Source organism: Arachis hypogaea, chromosome 3, assembly GCF_003086295.3.
Source record: "Arachis hypogaea cultivar Tifrunner chromosome 3, arahy.Tifrunner.gnm2.J5K5, whole genome shotgun sequence".
In the NCBI taxonomy this organism is placed as follows: Eukaryota; Viridiplantae; Streptophyta; class Magnoliopsida; order Fabales; family Fabaceae; genus Arachis; species Arachis hypogaea.
Genome location: NC_092038.1, coordinates 136821857 through 136839760, shown reverse-complemented (window position 1 = coordinate 136839760; position 17904 = coordinate 136821857). Strand labels below are relative to the sequence as shown.

The 17904-nt window shown below is 35.9% G+C and overlaps 3 protein-coding genes across 4 annotated transcripts; 1 reads left to right on the top strand and 2 right to left on the bottom strand.

Moving 5' to 3' along the window:
* Positions 1-195: 195 nt before the first annotated feature.
* Positions 196-1363, bottom strand: LOC112734265 (protein C2-DOMAIN ABA-RELATED 4). The gene is made up of 2 exons (XM_025783514.3): positions 1233-1363; positions 196-1146 (listed from the first exon to the last, which is right to left on the bottom strand). The coding sequence occupies exon 2, from the start codon at positions 1042-1044 to the stop codon at positions 547-549; it is 498 nt and encodes a 165-aa protein (XP_025639299.1). The 5' UTR covers positions 1045-1146; positions 1233-1363; the 3' UTR covers positions 196-546.
* Positions 1364-7587: 6224 nt separating this feature from the next.
* Positions 7588-10332, top strand: LOC112735592 (uncharacterized). Its single transcript, XM_029291283.2, has 5 exons — positions 7588-8216; positions 8293-8394; positions 8522-8587; positions 9129-9207; positions 9375-10332. Exons 1-5 carry the CDS (start codon positions 7719-7721, stop codon positions 10082-10084), a joined length of 1455 nt encoding a protein of 484 aa, XP_029147116.2. The 5' UTR covers positions 7588-7718; the 3' UTR covers positions 10085-10332.
* Positions 10333-10376: 44 nt separating this feature from the next.
* On the bottom strand, positions 10377-17265 carry LOC140183896 (translocon at the outer membrane of chloroplasts 64-like). Of its 2 annotated transcripts, XR_011880414.1 has the most exons (14): positions 16726-17211; positions 16476-16628; positions 16111-16235; positions 15161-15286; positions 14609-14791; positions 14359-14503; positions 14004-14172; positions 13408-13542; positions 12890-13090; positions 12299-12336; positions 11912-12039; positions 11782-11833; positions 11332-11401; positions 10377-10909 (listed from the first exon to the last, which is right to left on the bottom strand). XR_011880414.1 is itself a non-coding variant. In XM_072233623.1 (13 exons), the coding sequence occupies exons 1-13, from the start codon at positions 16926-16928 to the stop codon at positions 10827-10829; spliced, it is 1773 nt and encodes a 590-aa protein (XP_072089724.1). In that variant the 5' UTR covers positions 16929-17265; the 3' UTR covers positions 10377-10826. The 2 variants fall into 2 exon arrangements, 1 of the variants encoding a protein (XP_072089724.1); XM_072233623.1 differs by lacking the exon at positions 12299-12336 and having other exon boundaries at positions 16726-17265.
* Between the last annotated feature and the right edge of the window lie 639 nt (positions 17266-17904).

The window sequence follows — 17904 nt, the reverse complement described above, 5'->3', positions numbered from 1 at the left end:
GTCATTTCATACATTATGCATGCTTTTCTTCGTGGCGGATAGGTTTGATCTTTACGCACTAATATGTTAACGTTGTCACATCAAATATATGAACCGAGGGATCGGAGTAGTTTATTATCTTGAATGGGGTGTAAATAATATGATTTATCTGGGCAATAATAAATCTGACCAAATAATTCCAAAGAGATGTAAGAATAATGTAAAGTAGATGTTATATACTTATATATATTTATTAGTAAAGTTGATACAAATTGATATATTTTCACGCTGATGATTGATGACAAGCTCATCAACAACCGAGCCCTTGTATACAACAAAAAAAAAAAAAAAAAAGGAAATAAGGACGTTCGGGCGTTCAGCAAGAGGGGCATAAATTTTAGAAAAAGGAAACGAAAAATGCAAAACACGCAATATATATAGGGAATAAAGCTATATATTGAGATCAGAGATGGCAATGCAAGTTTAGTTGTATGTATATATATGCATGGAGTAATTAATAAAGCATGCTGCATGCATGAGATGAGAAAAAAAAAAAGAAAAAAGGCGTCACATGACAGATCCAGGAATATTTATCCATTGCAACTGGATTTCAACCTCACCACATTCGACGTGTCGCAATCTAAGGACCATGTCTTGGACAATTTTGCCGTCGACGAGAGTAATACGGCTCTCCTCAGCAAGGCAGTTTTGCCTGCTAGGCTGTATTCGGGTGATTATGGTGCCCGTTGGGAGGCCTTCAGTGTTCATCTTCAATGCTTCTATGAAGGGGTGTATGTCACACTCTGCATCCCCCATGGGGTCGTCTTTCGTGAACGTGTCATGGTCATACACAGTCAGCGTGAACGGAACGCTGGGATCTTGTACGGAAAGGGTAAGCTCTTCATCCCACTCCGGGTTAACATCCTTTTTTATGATACGTGTCTTGAGTTTCTGCTTCCCCATCCTAACCACGCAGTATGGGTCACTGGTATTCACATCACGAACCGCCAGATTCACACCACGCTTGATGTGAATCCTAAGAAGCCCCATCAGGTCATTCATCATGATTATTCACTTTTCTCTCCCTGCAGGACTCTCTAATTTGGTTGTGATGTTGATCACAATAATAATAATCTCCTAGCTGCTCCCTCTCCGTCCTTTTTTAATCTATTTTGTGCAACGAACAGCATAAATAAATATAAGCAAACAGAGTTGAAAATCATAATAATACTAATTAATAATATAGGGCCTACCAGAATTCTGTTAGGATGTTGCCAAGGAATAGCGGTAGTTGTGTGAAAGTGAAACCCTGTCCTGAGGGAGGGAGAGAGAGAGTTCGTTACGAGGGATATATGCAATAATAATTTAATAATTAATAATATTAATAATGAGGAGGAAACATAGGAGGAGGGGAGGGGGTGGATATGTGGGTATGTGTGTTTTGGAGAGGAAGGAGCGGAACATCCGATTCCCTCATTCACGCTCTTCGCCTCGCTCTCAACCCCTAATCCAGTACTCCCCAATTTGTACGGATAAGCGTTTACCTATTTACTCTGTTGAAGAAAAGAAATTGAAAATCAACCTAAGTGATAAATATTTTTTATTTTATATTTAAATCAACACTAGTTAATTTTTTTATTTATATTGAAAGTATTACTTTCTTAACATTCATCGTGTACTTTTTTCGTTCCCAAGATCTGGGTCAAAATCAAAATCGTTCCCAACCTTTTTTTTTTATTAAAACCATCCTCAACGTTACAAAACGTTATAAAATCGTCATCTTCTACTTTAAATTTTTTTTACTAAATTATCCTTATTAAATAATAAAAATAATAAAAAAATTTATAAAATAAAATTAAAAAAAAAAAACAAAGGGGAAGGGGAAGGAGGAATCACTCAGAGGGTGGGGGCAGGGAAAAAGAAGGAAGAAGGGGAAGGGGGGAGGTCGTGCACCCGCCGCAGCCCCTGCGTCCAACTCGCAGCCACCGACCGTCGTAAGCTTGCATGGAGGCACCGTCGCTGCTGTCCAGCTCTCGACCCTCCGCTATTCGTTGTTCGAGTTCTCCCTGCCTCTCCCCGAAGCCGCCACTTGTCCCTGTCTCAGCCCACCGCTGCAACCCTTTCTCTTTTCTTCTTCCTCTACTCTTTTGCCTTCTCCTCTATCTACTGACCCATGGTCGAACCACCACCAACAACTACCTCAGCTACCTCTAGCAGCTGCTGTCCTCACCACCACCGCTAGTCACCGCCGCTGCAACATCCACCTCTCCCCTGACTTCTTTTTGCTTTATTCTTCATTACACGTTCATGAACCAACCCACTTTCAGTTCCTCTAAATTTTTGTTTAATTTAACTTAGGTTTAATTAGAATTTTAGTTTAATTTTTAATCAGTTCTAGTTGCTCGGTTAGTTTAGTTAGATTAGATTTTTCTGTTAATGGATACTAGGTTATTAGGATAGGTTAGTTTAGGCTTGTTAGTGGTGATAGGATTGTATGTGTTTGGATTTCTGAATTGTTGCTGGTATTGCCGTTGAATTGTATGTGTTTGTCTTATGAAGATTTTGTTATTCGAATTGCTGAGGATTGTGTTAAATATGTGGGTACGTACTTGAATATATGGTTGTTGTGGATTAAAATTGGTTCCATTGACAGATTGCTGCTAGAATTGTTGAAACCTGTAGTTTGGTTTGCTTTGATTGGATTTGGTTACCGGCGGAAAGGGAAAAAGCGAGCTAGATTGATGATGATGGTGAAAAAGATGAAGCTGCGTTGAATTTGAGAAGAAGAGAAGAAAAAAGAAGAGTGAGAAGAGGAAGGGAAAGAGGGGTGGGTGTCTTCCGATACTGGTAATTGTCGCGACGAAGGTGAGAAGAGGGTGATGGTGAAGAGTAGAAGGAAGGGGATTGGGGGAGGGGTGGGGGGAGAGACTGACGAGATGCAGGGGAGTGGGTTACGGTGAGGGAGTGGGGGGTTACGGTGAGGGGGTGAGGGGGTGATGGAGTGGGGTGAAGGGGTGGGAGTTACGGTGAGGGGGTGAGGGGGTGAGGAAGTGAGGTGAGGGGGTGAAGGAGTGGGAATTGATGAAGGAGGAAGGGAAATTGGAGGTGGGTTTAGGGTGAGGGGGAGAGACGAAGAGATGCTGGGTGTGGGTGGGGCGGGGTTTTATTTTTTTAATATTATTTTTATTAATAGTTAAGGGTAATTTGGTCCAAAAAAATAAAAAGGACGATTTTATAACGTTTTGTAATGTTGAGGATGATTTTAATAATAAAAAAGATTAAGGACGAAATTGATTTTGACCACAGATTTTAGGGACGAAAAAAGTACTTATCCCTTTACGTATAAAATTACACAAGGGATTTATTCATAAAAATTACATCTGTAGATTGTAGTCAAACAACAAAAATATTATGTCTACACTAAAAATTAATTACAAATTCTTTTTTGTGTGAGAGACAGAGACGTGTATCACAGGATGGTGTGAGAAGAGAAGTATTTTACATTGTTATGGGTTACATAAATCGGTGCCTCTGATTTCTTTGTATTATTTTATTTTTTTAAATAAACAATCACAAATCGAACGGTCTGATTTGTGGTGTAGAAAATAAAAAAAATTTTAATGTTAAATTCAGACTCTTCGATTTTTATTTTCAAAAATAAAAAAAATTTCAAAATACAAATCGGACCTTCCGATTTGATCATCACCTTTTCCATACAAAAAACTTGCATAGTCTGAGTTCTTTACACTGAAACTGAACAAAAGTTACCCCACACATTAGTGTAGCACCCAGGAACCCATAATCATGTACAACACAAACTAAGTTTTCATAACAAAAAAATGAGCCTAATAATGTGTGGTCTAACAACGAAAAATGATGATTAATTTTTAATATACACCTACTGGTTATCAGAATTGATTTAACAATATTAGTTTAAATAAGTATAAAAAAAAACTGAAATTTAATATTTTTCTCAATCATGAGTCATCATATATGTTCATATCCTATTCCAACACTATGACCTAAGTTTAAATAAATCAAAAGGTCTAATCCAAAGATTGGCCTTCGTTACCCACCGACCTCCTCAGAAAAGGTCGGATTCGACACAGACTCCTTCCCAAAGAAGTCGGGTTCGATGGATAGCTGACAGATAACACTTATTTAAATAAGTAACTATCCCTAAAATATCTCAACCCACTTCCAAGAGTCATATCTCAACTACCCTAAGATAAAGAGACGGTTACCCACCTTAAAAGGTGGAATTACTCCAACGATGGTTATTGGATCACCACTATAAATATACTGACACCCCTCAGGTATCTCTAAGTTCTAATACTCTCTAAATTTACTTACCCCTTTGCTAATTTAGGCATCAAAGTGTCTTTGCAGGTATTACTCCCTATTCTCTCACTTATGCTAATAGGACGGTAGCTTCTAGACGCAAACCAAGTCAGAGACCACCTTTCCTAAACATTTGGACCTACCCTACGAGCCCAATCCACCTATGTCAGGTCACCTACGTAACAACATCAATAATGAATTTCAAAACATTAAAAAAAAAAAAACCCAACAATGCAAAGTCAAGTCTTGACCGAGTGTTAGAAAAAGAACGTGTCTTTTGTTGTTTGAAACTTTGAATACAAAAGAATAAGAGCAGAGGTCTCTACTCTCTAGTGTTATATTGTTTGAAACGTTTTAGTTATTTTTGTTGGTGCTGATTGTGCAGTTTAAGTTGCCAAATGCTAAAATAGAATGGGAGAAAAATATGTACAGAATATATTATGTGATCGATATTTAAAAAAAATATAGTTAATAGTCAAAATTGTTTCTGAAATATATTTTGATCTCCATTTTGGTTCTCAAAAGACAAAATTAATCAAAATCGTCCCTGAAAGATACATGACTTGGTCACGTTAGTCCTTCCGTCAGTTAGATGATGACGTGTCATGTTAAGCGCCACGTGGCATGATGACGTGGTGGGTTAATGCCATGTGTCACAAGATGATGAGTTGACGTGTTACTTGACATGTAAAAAAGTTATTTAAAATCAAAATAGTTCTTGAAAGTTTAGACGCAAGTTATTTTCATCCCTAAAATTTTAAAAATTAATCAAATTAGTCTTTATATATTTTTTTTTTATTTTTTCTTGATACTATTAAATTTGAACTTTTTTTGATATTACTAATTTTAATAGAAATGTAATTGACAAACATGTTTTATAATAGAAAAGAATAAGAGAGATTTTGAAAAGAATTAAAGGAGAGAGATAATTTTATTAAAAAAAATTTAAGAAAAAAAGATACAATTACTAATTTTTTGTTTGTCAATTACATTTCTATTAAAATTAGCAGTATAAAAAAATATTTCAAATTTAAGATTATCAAGAAAAAATTAAAAAAATATATATAAAGACTAATTTGATTAATTTTTAAAATTTCAGGGATGAAAATGACTTACGTCTGAACTTTCGAAGGCTATTTTGATTATAAATAACTTTTTTACATGTCAAATGACACGTAGCGTGCCAGGTATTACTGATCTGACACGTCAACTAATCATCTTGTGATACATGGCATTAACCCACTACGTCATCATGTCACGTGGCACTTAACGTGACATGTCATCATCCAATTGACAGAACGACTAACATGACCAAATCGTGTATCTTTTGGGGACGATTTCGATTAATTTTGTCTTTTGAGGATCAAAATGGAGATTGAAATATCTTTCAGAGACGATTTTGACTATTAACTCAAAAAAAAAATACTATACTCATACACTAAATACTTTTAATATTTGTATAAAAATACAATTTTTACTAATTAATTATGTATTTAAAAGTTTTTTTAATTAATAAAATAAAAAAACATTTAATTATTAAAAAAACACCGTTGTCAAGATGATATTTATTATAAAAATATAAACATAGCGAGATGTCTTTTTGAGAAATCTAACAGATCTTAAACCTACTTACTTATGATTAGTAACTTAAACAAATACGGTCAAAGAAATTTTAATAATATATAATTTATATAAAAAGTAAACTATCATTTTTATTCACGAAAATAAAAAAAGTTCACATATTTACTTATAGAAAAAGAAAATTACCATTAGTACCTATAAAACATGGATTTTATATAATAAAATTATCCAAATACTAAAAAATTACATAAAAATTATAAATTACCCTTATCACATCATCCGTATCATCTTACCACCTTACCACCGTCGCCGCCACTAACCTCATCTTCTTTCTCTCCTTCCATTTATGAGTTCGTCGCCGCCGCCAAAGTACGTCAACTCCAAAATGAATCTTCTGTGTAACACCGCTGACAATCATCTCTTACCGTATCTCATGTTTCAAAGCTCACTTAAAATAGAAACCCTAAAAAAAAGGATTCCTTTAGAATCAACATGCAACTTAAAACGAGAAGATAAGCACAAACACATAAAAGGAGGCGTCATTGAATGAAGAAAATAAGAAAATAGGAAATTACAGTTATGAGATTACAGATTCTGTATTGATTGAGTTATGGGAAGGAGAAGAAAATAAAAACAGAAAATTCACGGCGGTGAAGAACATGGATGAATTGGGTCACGAAAGTGACAGAGAAAAAGTTGAAAGAGGTGACAGTGACTTACGGGAGTGCTATTTTTGAAACTGTGGTGTCTCCTCTGCTGTTTGAAATTACACTACAACTACAAATTTCTCCCTTCTCAACTCCATAGCATTTCCTTCTTATGTGGATCTGTTACTGTCTTTTTCGTTTTTTCTCTTTGTTTTTATCGCTGTTGTTGTTGTTGTTGTGAAAAAGATGATGATAGAGGTATAATGGCGGTGATAGTGATGAAGGAAATGAGGTGGTGGTCCCTTGAACTCAATGTTTGGCTCACGTGAGGATTGCTCAATTCATTTAATTCCCCACATAGCTTGTTTGAGTTTGGCAATTGATTTATTGCAGGAGTATTAGGTGGTAGCACTCTATTTTGAGTTCAATGAAAAGTTGAAAACGATAATGATAAGGATAATTTAGAGTTTTTAGATAATTTTTTAGTGTTTAGATAATTTTGTTGTGCAGAATTCATATTTCATAGATACAAATAATAATTTTCTTCTTCTATAAATAGATGTGTCAGCGTTTTTAACTTTCGTAGGTAAAAATAATAGTTTACTCTTATATAAATTTAACAAATTATTAATAATGTATATTTTAAAATAAGAGCATAGTACAAATATTTTTTCCTATATGTATTCTCTCCCCTTTCTCTTCCCCCACCTCATATATATTTTTAAATAGTATTTCTAGAACTATTCACAGCAAGCCTTTAATCAAATATGTGAATAACAATTTTTTAAGGTAGAGACTCACGTACAGTTATTTTCATGTGAAGTTGTTAGTTGAAAAGTATTAAATGATTTGACATATTTAACTAAATTGTTATCTAAAGATTCTTAATTAGCAACTTCACATAAAAATAACTGTGCGTGAATTTTCATTATTTTTTAAAATATAATTCATGTTAAAAAAAGGATTAAAAAAGGGCCAGAAATAACAATTTAAGGGTATGCTGAAAGTCTAAAGGTAAAAAAGGCAGACAATGGCGAAGATCTTAGCCCTTCAAGCCCAAAAATATTTGAATCCAAGCCCAAGAGCCCATTGGCAGGCACCACAGCCACAAGACTGGAGCTTCCCGCGTTAACCAATTTTCTGTTTGGCGCTGTACATAGTCAGTGCAGAATGGAGTTGGAACCATGGGCAGAGCTTGACGTCGACGACTCTGATCTCTCTTCCTTTCTCCGACCTTGCAAGCGATTCCACTCCCATTCCAATTCCGATTCCAATTCCATCCAACACCAATCCCAATCCCAAACCCTAATCGACGCCGACTCTGCATCGCCACCGCCACCGCCACCGCTCATTCCGGGTCCTGCCGGTGCCGTTCAGGCCGCCATGATGCACCGGAGATCCCGAGGTCCCCTGGAAGAGCCCCTTCTTCCCACACAAGAATTCATTCGCCGCGTCGTCCAAAACGGCCACGAAAGCGATCACGATTTCACCACGAATGCGTGGCTTTCCGCCTTCCATTTCCTTCGTTCCCTGGACAGAGAGAGTGATTCTGTGACGCCTTTGAACTCAATCAAGAAGCATCTAAATGTCGTGAGAGTGCCTCTGGTCGTAGCTGTTATCAAATCGTGCACTCCCAATGGTTTTGGAGACATGATGGTCACCCTCAAGGTTTTGCGCCTACTCTCTTGTAAACTAAACTCATGCTTTACCTACACATATCTGAGTCTCTAAATTTTGATTTCAGGACCCTACGGGAATAATTAATGCCAGTGTTCACCATAAAGCCTTCTCCGACGGTGAATATGGGAAGGATATAACTGTTGGTTCAGTTGTAGTCCTCCAAAAGGTCAGTTTCTTTGCTTGGCGCTCTGCATCCTACACATGTTGAGTTCGTTTCTGGTTCATGATTTGTATTGATCTTTTTTACATTTTTTTTTGCTTCCTTGCTTGCGTGAAAACCTTCCCCAATTCAGGTGGCTGTATTTGCTCCCACTCGCTCGACTTGTTATCTCAACATAACATTACGTAACATACTCAAGGTATGGGATCATCTATGTTTTGGCCTCAACTTTTTATCCCTTCTTCTCTGTAAGTAGAAACATGGGTTTTCCATTTCTCAGCACATATCAACCGTTGAGTTGAGCCAAATTGCTCTCATATATGTGTCATACAAGGGTAGAAAATTTCATGGATTGGGTTTAGGGTATTGGGACTTGGGATTTGGACTTGTAAGTATAGTTATATAGCAAAGCTAATCTACAAAAGTTTAACCTCCATATTTACACTCGTACCTTAACTAAGAGTGAGTTAGTTTGGAAACTTAAAAAATGAGGTTGAAATTTTCATGGGTGAGTTTGATTTCTAAATTTATCTATCGATCTCCTCCATTAAACTTTTACCTCCCAACCTATCATTCCGTTAGTGCGGAATGTTAATGGATTGGCTTCATGAGTAAAGAAACTAATCAGTTATGTCACTACTCACTAGATTGTGATAATTGGATCCAGACTCATTCCTTTTTCCTTGAAGAATGAGGTCATTTATGACTACATGTTGCTTCTGATTGTTTATGCTATACAGATTTTCTGCAAGGACAGCGGACTTCCATCAGGGCAAATTCATCCTTCTATCTCAGCGAGGCAGACTACACCAGATATGGGTATTTACTTAATGTTTATATATGTCAGCGATATAGCTCAAGTTCCTTAATTTGATCCTTCTTTGCCTTCGGAAGTGGTGATTCCCCCTCACTTCAATGGCTAACTGACAAGATTGAGGTCTTAGAAAATCCATATCTGCTCATTTGTTGTCTGCCTGGTGCCACAGAAAGGCATGAAGAACCAAGGACGCTGGGCAATACATTCTCTCTGTCAGAGAAGGAAAGAACTGAAGATCACAGAATAGAGTCAAGGCTCGTTGCAAGAGAAGGGCATGAAAAGTCAAGGATGCCTACTGAGACATTCTCTCTGCCACCAGAAAGAACTGAAGGAATCGTGATTGGTAATAGGTTAGATTCAAGGTTTCTTACAGAAGAAAGACATGAAGAGTCACGGATGATGGACAATACATTTGCTCTGCCACAGGAAAGAACTGAAGGAATCATGACTAACCTCAGCTTAGGCTCAAAGTTTATAGAAGAAGTAGATATTCACAAACAAATGGGAGAAGATTTAGTTGTACTAAGCTGTCACTCTGATGATGGAAACAACAGAAACCAAAAATCTGTTTTCGAAAGAGAGAACTTATCATTGAAACAGGATAATGTTCGACCTGAAGAAGTAACCTGTGGTGATGAGATCCAAACTGAGTTGAACGGCCAGCACAATCCACCTAAATCAGCTGAAGGAGACAATCTAAACCTAGCATGCAGTGCTCGAGGCGGTGGTTCTTTAACAAAAAATTCGATTCATATATCTGCTGGTGTAGACACCGAGGTAAAAAAGCACTTAGAAGGACAAAGAGTGATCTCAAATCCACAAAATACAATTCCGCATTGGACAGACGAACAGCTGGATGAGCTTCTAGCATTTGATTGAGACGATGATTTTGTTTGTCGATCGTCCAAGCAAACGTTAGCTTAAGACGAGATGACGATCTCCAAGTTCTTTCTCTTGTGTAAATGTTTCCATACGAATATATTCTGGAACACGGGCATGTTTCTAATCCCAGTGAGGTTACCGTCTTACTGACCTTGTTGAAATCTGCCATTGATGTTCCAGATTTCTATTACGTAACAATACACTTAAAATTCATTCATTAAAATTTTCACCCATTAACTTCCCAAGTCCCAAGTTCCAACTACATGCAACCCAAGGAAAAAAGCGCAGATGCACAATAAGCAACATAGAATTATTGATTGGGAAAAAGCATCCAACTTACTTGACTAATATCTGATACTATATTACAATACAAATAAATTAACCGTGGTCAAAATTGGGGCTCCTTCTAGCAAATAGAAATAACACGTCACTCTGTCAATAACACCTAAGAATACACGTTTTCAAGTTTCAACGTCTATAATTAGCCTTTGCCGTGAACAACAAAAGAATCATCATCATTTTTCCGCAAGAAACTACATATCAAATTACTCCTGTGTGATTATCGCACTGCAATTAGGACCGCATACCAATCAATCATTTCAAGGCCTAAATGGTTCTGGGGTATTACTGTCCATCCCTACAAAGACCATTAAGATCACTTACTCCCTACCCCCCAAGTCCCCAACCCCTTCTCTTTTGTCCTTCTTCGACCTTGTGTTCAAATTTCACAGCCATAAGCCTACTGGAATAGCTTCCTCAGCCTTTCAGCAGCTGCAGCTGCCCTTTTGTTCGTTGGCTCAAGCACAAGGGCATATTTAAAATCTGCAGAATAAATTTAATGTTATTGACATGTGATTAGGATTAACACAAGAAACTTATTTAGACATACACACATGTAATTGTCTAATACTACAACAAATTTGACAATTCAAATGCAATTTCACCACAAACAAATTGAATTTCAAGCGTAGGAACGGTTCAATCTTCAGCAAAACATAATGTTTTAAAACCCATCTCAAAAAATTAAAAGAAATACTTGAAGTACAGTCGAAGCACATAAATAAAGAAATAAAAACAAATTAAATCCATTTACTACCTAGTGGTTGGGGATCGATCTTATGTATGATGTACATGTATGTGTAAAATAATACTCCAGAATGGACATCTACCACGAATGTCAGAAGGGATGAAAGAAATGATAGTGACAAGGTTCTCATAAATGTTAGAAGGAGGAAATATCTTACCATCAATTGCATCCTTGTAGTAGCCTAGCATCTCTCGAGCTGTGCCTCTACGGAAATAGGCCTTTACATTCTGTGTAAAATGAAGGTATTGAAGGGATGTTACCAACAAATTGCTTGGTTATCATGCTCAATGCTCAATGCTCAATTATTCATTGCAAGTATCAACTGATGAAAGAAGCAGAGCTACTAGATCTCTCTTTCTCGAAGCTTTAATTATTCTTGTCATAGCAAAGTAAATAAATTTTGTAAACCATGGCATGCACCCAATATACAATGTAAATATCTTCAGAATTACAAAGAATCTTATTCTATTTTGCCACAAAATGTCATCCATGCATATGCCAAGAAGTCTACGAGTTCTTGCATAATCTATGACGACAAATCATCAGTCACAAATCACAATGACATCATACACTTCCAAGTTCAACATTATCTGAAAACAACACTCACCTTTTTGTCAAGGTTAATTGCTTTTGTACAGTCTGCCTCAGCTTGGAGATAACTGGATAAGCCAAGAAAAGAACATCAACATGTTTGTAATACAATTTTGAGAAGAAAATTAGCAAGAGTGAGAAGCTACCTCCCACGTTCTAGATAAGCCTGAGCCCTATTACTGTAGTATGTTGCATTATTGCCACTAAGTTTGATAGCTTCTGAATAAAACTCAATGGCTTTCTGCCACTGCTTATCTTTGTAGGCCTGGTTTCCCTGAATCATTAAGTGATGAGGAGGGATTAAGGAGAAGAACATGAACAAAGTGAGAAATAATGATAAAAAGAATCAGGAGACTAATACAAATTCCAGGAGCTGCTTATGAAAAACCAACCAGTTCAATGATCAAATATACTTATCCAAGTACAGAAATAATAGCAGATACACCTTATTGGCTTAAGGCTTACAAAGAATCTTTTGAAAAATGTAAGTGCAGAAGTTATTGCAGATATTTCTTTAAGGACTGAAGGCTTACAAAGAATATTTTGAGGTTACCCATGGTGATGAGAGGACCTACACAGATAATATAAAATAATTTTATGATAGTTCAGCTTTTCTGACTATTTATGGTTTGACATGTTTGAATAGACAAGGTTAACACCTAAATTCCCATCAAAGTTTGAGTTCAACATTTATGGAGAACCAAAAGTTCACTTTTCAGTTTGAATAGTTCTGTCATACAGCATCATCATGAAGATTCCGCGGATTGATAACCAAGTTTGTGCTACAGGAAAAATGCTAAGAGCACGGAAATCAGAAATTCATCAACTAATTGCAGTAGAATTGTCTCCATGGCTCCATACAAGATACAGGCAGAAGAGAAGGAAGGTATACACTTAAAGATGTTAACCATAGCTGAGAATCTTATATGTACTAGATGAATGTTGTAAATATTCATACGAATGCATCAACATCACATAAAAAATACACCGCAATATAGGAACCACACCACAAACTTAAAAAAAAGACATGCTAAACTACATTAATTTATAAATAAAAGATCACATCACACAACCATAATTGAAACAAATACTGAATATATCCCCTGTCCACATAACAGCAATACCTTCTCTTTTGCTATTTCAGCAGACTCTTCCTTACTGACAACATTTCTTGATGATTTAGCCTTGGAAGCAACATCTGCCTGCTCTTGAAGAGTTGTATACATGGTTTCTAGAGTCTCCAGTAGAAAGAGATCATTACCATGACGAGCTATTAAGGACACTGAAACAGGACACTTATCATAAAATCCTAGTGGAATAGTGACCTGAAAGGATAAAACAGCAGAATATAGAGAAAAGTTGAATAGCATGGTCAGAAAAGCGACTAAAAAGAGCACCAGAAGATGACTTGAATTTTTTTTTTCCCTTGGCATGGTAAAAATTTGGGTTTTTGCTGGCAAGTGCGGAAGTGCCAACACATCTTAAGGTTACTCATGATAGAAACTTCTAAAATATTTTATATATATAAATTCTTTGAAAACTTGGAACATTCTAATTTTCAACTATAGATTTCTACATTAGAAACCTTAACATGTACACTAGTCACCAAGGGCACTTATTAACCAAACCTGAAGAATTTTACCTGACAGCAACCTGACAAGCTAGCAATACTAAGCAGTCTAAATGCACGGCTTTGATAATCCTCTGACTGGATCTCCTTCCCACCCAATTTTGGAGGAGGATCAGCTACAGTTGGGATCACCAAAATTCCATCATCCTTAAAAGCATCAAAACAAATTATACTCGGCACAATCATGTTTAATATATCAAGACTGCTTTTTTATAGAAAAATGAATTTGATTTTGGTATGACTGGACTATAAATTCAGTAACTTGTTTAGAATGGTATCTGTTCTCAATCTGTGTTTTTTTTTAGTGACCTTTTTCCCTAAGTTTGCGGAAATTCAGCAAAATTTAATTTTGAACAATCACACACTATTATGCACTCCCTTTGGGAGAGGCATTCCCTGGAACCCTGAGTAGCGAAAGCGGGATGCTTGTGCATCAGGTAACCTTTTTTTTCACACTATAAGAATTTGTAAGATAGCAACAGAATTTGAAGATAAATTTGACTGTGGACTTGAAGATGCAGCCAAATTAAAGATCAAATCCACTTCAAAAACTTATGTTAAATTAGGACTTGACAAAAGTTGCATACAGAGAGGGATACAATCATTACCTTCAAAAGCATATTTAGAGCAGCACGCATGTCACTTCTAACAGATTTGGACTTTCCTATCTCTGCATCGGATACCTCAAACTTTCCATGTAATTGTGCTGAGACAGCTGGATGAAGATCGGGGTTTACTGTGTTCATCCATTCATCATGCTTAAGTTTGAATTCATGCCTGTACAATAGGTTGATAATAATCACACTATATAACTGACGACTTCAACAGATGTGATTAATACACACCAAATGAGAATGAAGAGTTCAAACGACATTGAAAAGCAACTTATTCTTGTTAATGAAGTGCTTACCGTAAAAGTTACAAATTATACCAGTATTTTCACATCACAAAAAAACAACTAACCTTTGTAGGAATTGAGCAATGTTGGCAAGTAATTTAAATGAAGAAGATTTCAGTTCACCATTTGTATTCTGGTTAGAGTGCTCCTTCAAGCTAGGAATTTTAGCACTTATATAGTCCTCAAGATTTATGTGCTTCAATACTTGCCCTAAGACAACCGATGTTTATAAGTTATTGTTCTGTTAGTTAATAAGCAACAAAATTTAGCTTAAAAACAACACACACACAAGAGCAAACATCCTGCAGGACATACTTCCAAAAAGCTTCTCAGTGGCTTTGATCACCACCTGCAAACTCCTTTCAAGAGGAACATTTAGATGCTGAAAACAATCATCAGCTACAACTATCTGCCGGGGATTCCGGTGAGTTACAAATGGTGCTTGTAAGAGTACGTGGCCAACACGACACAAAATATGAGGATCCTTAGCAAACCAACCTGTAAAGGGCATTTCAGAATTAAAAAGAAATAGAGAAATGCAGAAATGACATAATAAAAGGATCCATATTGATAAACCAAAACAATGACAGTAGCTATACAAGAAAGTTAAACAAAAAGTAACCTTAATAGAACATTTATTTTCTCCACTGCTTGATCTTTCAACCAAGTGAATTTACTAATCTTTAAAAACAAATAAATGAACATGAGGTTTAAATGAAAAGTGATTATAAGATATATTTTCTCGTCTGGTTGATCTTTCAGCCAAGAAAGTATACTAATCATTCAGAATAAATAAATAGATGTAACAGCCACCGATGTACACATGCTCAAAGATCAGATCATAATATATAATTGGATCATTCATACCAATAGTGTCTAGACTTGTTGAAATAGGTATAATTCCCACATGAGGAACAGCACCATATGAAGGTCGAAATCCTAGAATGCCACAAAACCCAGCAGGCACTCTCACCCCACCAACAGTATCAATACCTGTTAGATATGGTGCAATAAATCAGCATTGGTCAATATTATACAAAACTTATATTGTAATACTAAACAAAAATAACAAATATAGAAGGAATACACTTTCACTTTTGAATTGAAAATATCCTGAGTGGCTGTAAGGCGGTAACAACAACACCTCCTTTTAGGGCTAGATAGGATCAATTATCTGAAACTAAATGACAACACCATTCCTATCATAGCCACGTATATAGGCAATCCACTTACTTCTTAATGGTTTTATCAATATTTTCTTGGACACCCTCTACCTCTCTCTACTGGGCTACCCATTCTACTCATGCTGGAGCTTTTATAGATTGTCAAGTTACCTGAACAAACAACTAGTCAAGATTCTATCATCTTTTTCACAACTAACTGCTATCAAAATAAACGGAGTAGAATAATAACTCCACTCCTTTAAGGTGTTTAGAGTGGATGCCCAAATTCGTCCTAACAATGGAGTAGAATAATAACTCCACTCCTTTAAAATCCATTGCACTCCACACCTTAACTCCCATCAATCCAAAATAGCCCAAACATGAACCATGTCTGAACCTTTAATGTCTTAAACATCTTTGTGAAGTACTTTCTGCATGAATCTAGACTGCAACTAAGAAAACCCTATTCTTGATTCTAAGAACAAATACAAAAGCAAGGTATGCACCAAGCCTTCATAAAAATAATATTATAGAAGGAACAAAGGCACAGGCACACAAAAATCACAAAGTGCCGAGAAAAGTTGCTTGACGTCATCGAAGTTGATACTATGTATGCTAAAACTATTGGAGTGAAAAAGACATTAAGATGCTCACCCAATGAAAAATCCACAAAATTGGCGGCAACAGCCACAGCAGCCCCACTAGAGGATCCACCCGGTACACGAGCAGGCACAGAAGGATTGGTTGGCGTTCCATAATGCTTATTTTCACCACTGATACTGCAAATAAGGATGCCCAAAACAACTTGTTTTCACTCAAATGCGTAATGTTAGGAAGAAATTATAATCACACAATACCGTGCAGCAGTGCATGTCATGTTGTTTACTATTTCATAACCCCAGGAAGGCCAAGAGTGGTATGCTAGGTCATCGACAAGAGTGGTACCAAGCATAGACTTAGAGTTATGAATCGCATAGACTTAGAGTACAAGCAACATAATAATAGAAAACGTTACGAACCCGTATGCTAGGTCATCGACAAGAGTGGTACCAAGGCAGGTCGCACCGCCTTCAACGAGAGCGGAGACTACGGGAGAAGTGGAAGAAGCAGCTTCATGGGTGCGTGCCCAATCAGGATGCCCGAAAGTGGAGACGTGTCCCTCTATGTCAAATCTGGTAAGTAGTCAAGTATGTAAGTCAAGTCGAGAGAGAGAGAGAGAGAGAGAGAGAGAGAGAGAGAGAGAGAGAGAGAGAGGGAATGAAAACATACAGGTCGGAAAGGGCGAAAGTGAGGGCGGTGAGAGGATGAGGAGCCTTGGGAGGAGCGGGCTGGGGCGGAGGGAGCAGCTGAAGCTTCTGAATGAAAGCGCCCAAATCCTGTCTGACAGTGTGCTTGAGCTTCCTGGTAAGGAGCAAGATGCCGGCGATACCCAGCCCCAGCAGCACCCAAACATTCGCCGATTGAGAAGCCATCAATCCTAATGTAAACAAAGATAGGATTGGCAATCCAGCCTAGCTTAACCTAACAGTAATAGCTATTCAGCTGCGTATTATGCTAACAGTGACCAAACTGATCATCCAAGCCTAACTAATTTGTGAATTGTGGATATGAGAATGGGGACTACTTCCTCTTGTTTAATGTTTATTCTTCTTCTATCTCTTCCCCTCGCCTCGCATCCGCCGCCTTTCTTATTCTTCTCTTCTTCCTATCCAGTATATAAGTAAAAACCTCTTTTCAAATATCAATTATCATACAAATTACTAATTAGTATTTCTCAATATTTTATACTAATTCTTAACATTTTACAATGACTTTGTCTTCTCGGGAAATAAAGTTATGAAACAATTATCACTACTTCTGACTTCGATGATTTGTATCTGTACCAAATAAGAAGATTATTAAAATTTATTTTTTTTATTAATTAATTATTAATATTAAAAATATGAATTAAAATATATTATTTAATTATTAAATTAAAAATTAAATTAATAAATAAAAATAATAACAAAAAATAATAAATTCTAATAATTTTTTAATATTTTTATATATTATCTATTATTAGATCTAACAACAATGAATATATAATATGGTAAATTTTACACTGTCTTTTGTTTTGATGTTTAAATTATTTAAATTATTTTTATCTTAAAAAATTAAATATTTAAAATTTATTAAAATATTAACTAGTTATCTATTTTAAAAAATTAGGCAATATTTATAGGATACCATAATAATTATCATATAATATTTTTTTGGAATATTTTTCTTCAAATATTAAGTGTTATAAAATATAATAAAATTATTTTTCATTATTAAATTTAAATTCAGTATCAATTTCTTAAAAAAAATACCTGTTAAATGTGATACTTATTTATCCCACTTATTAGAATTATATATATATATATATATATATATATATATATTAGTTAAATTGCTTTAGAACAAATT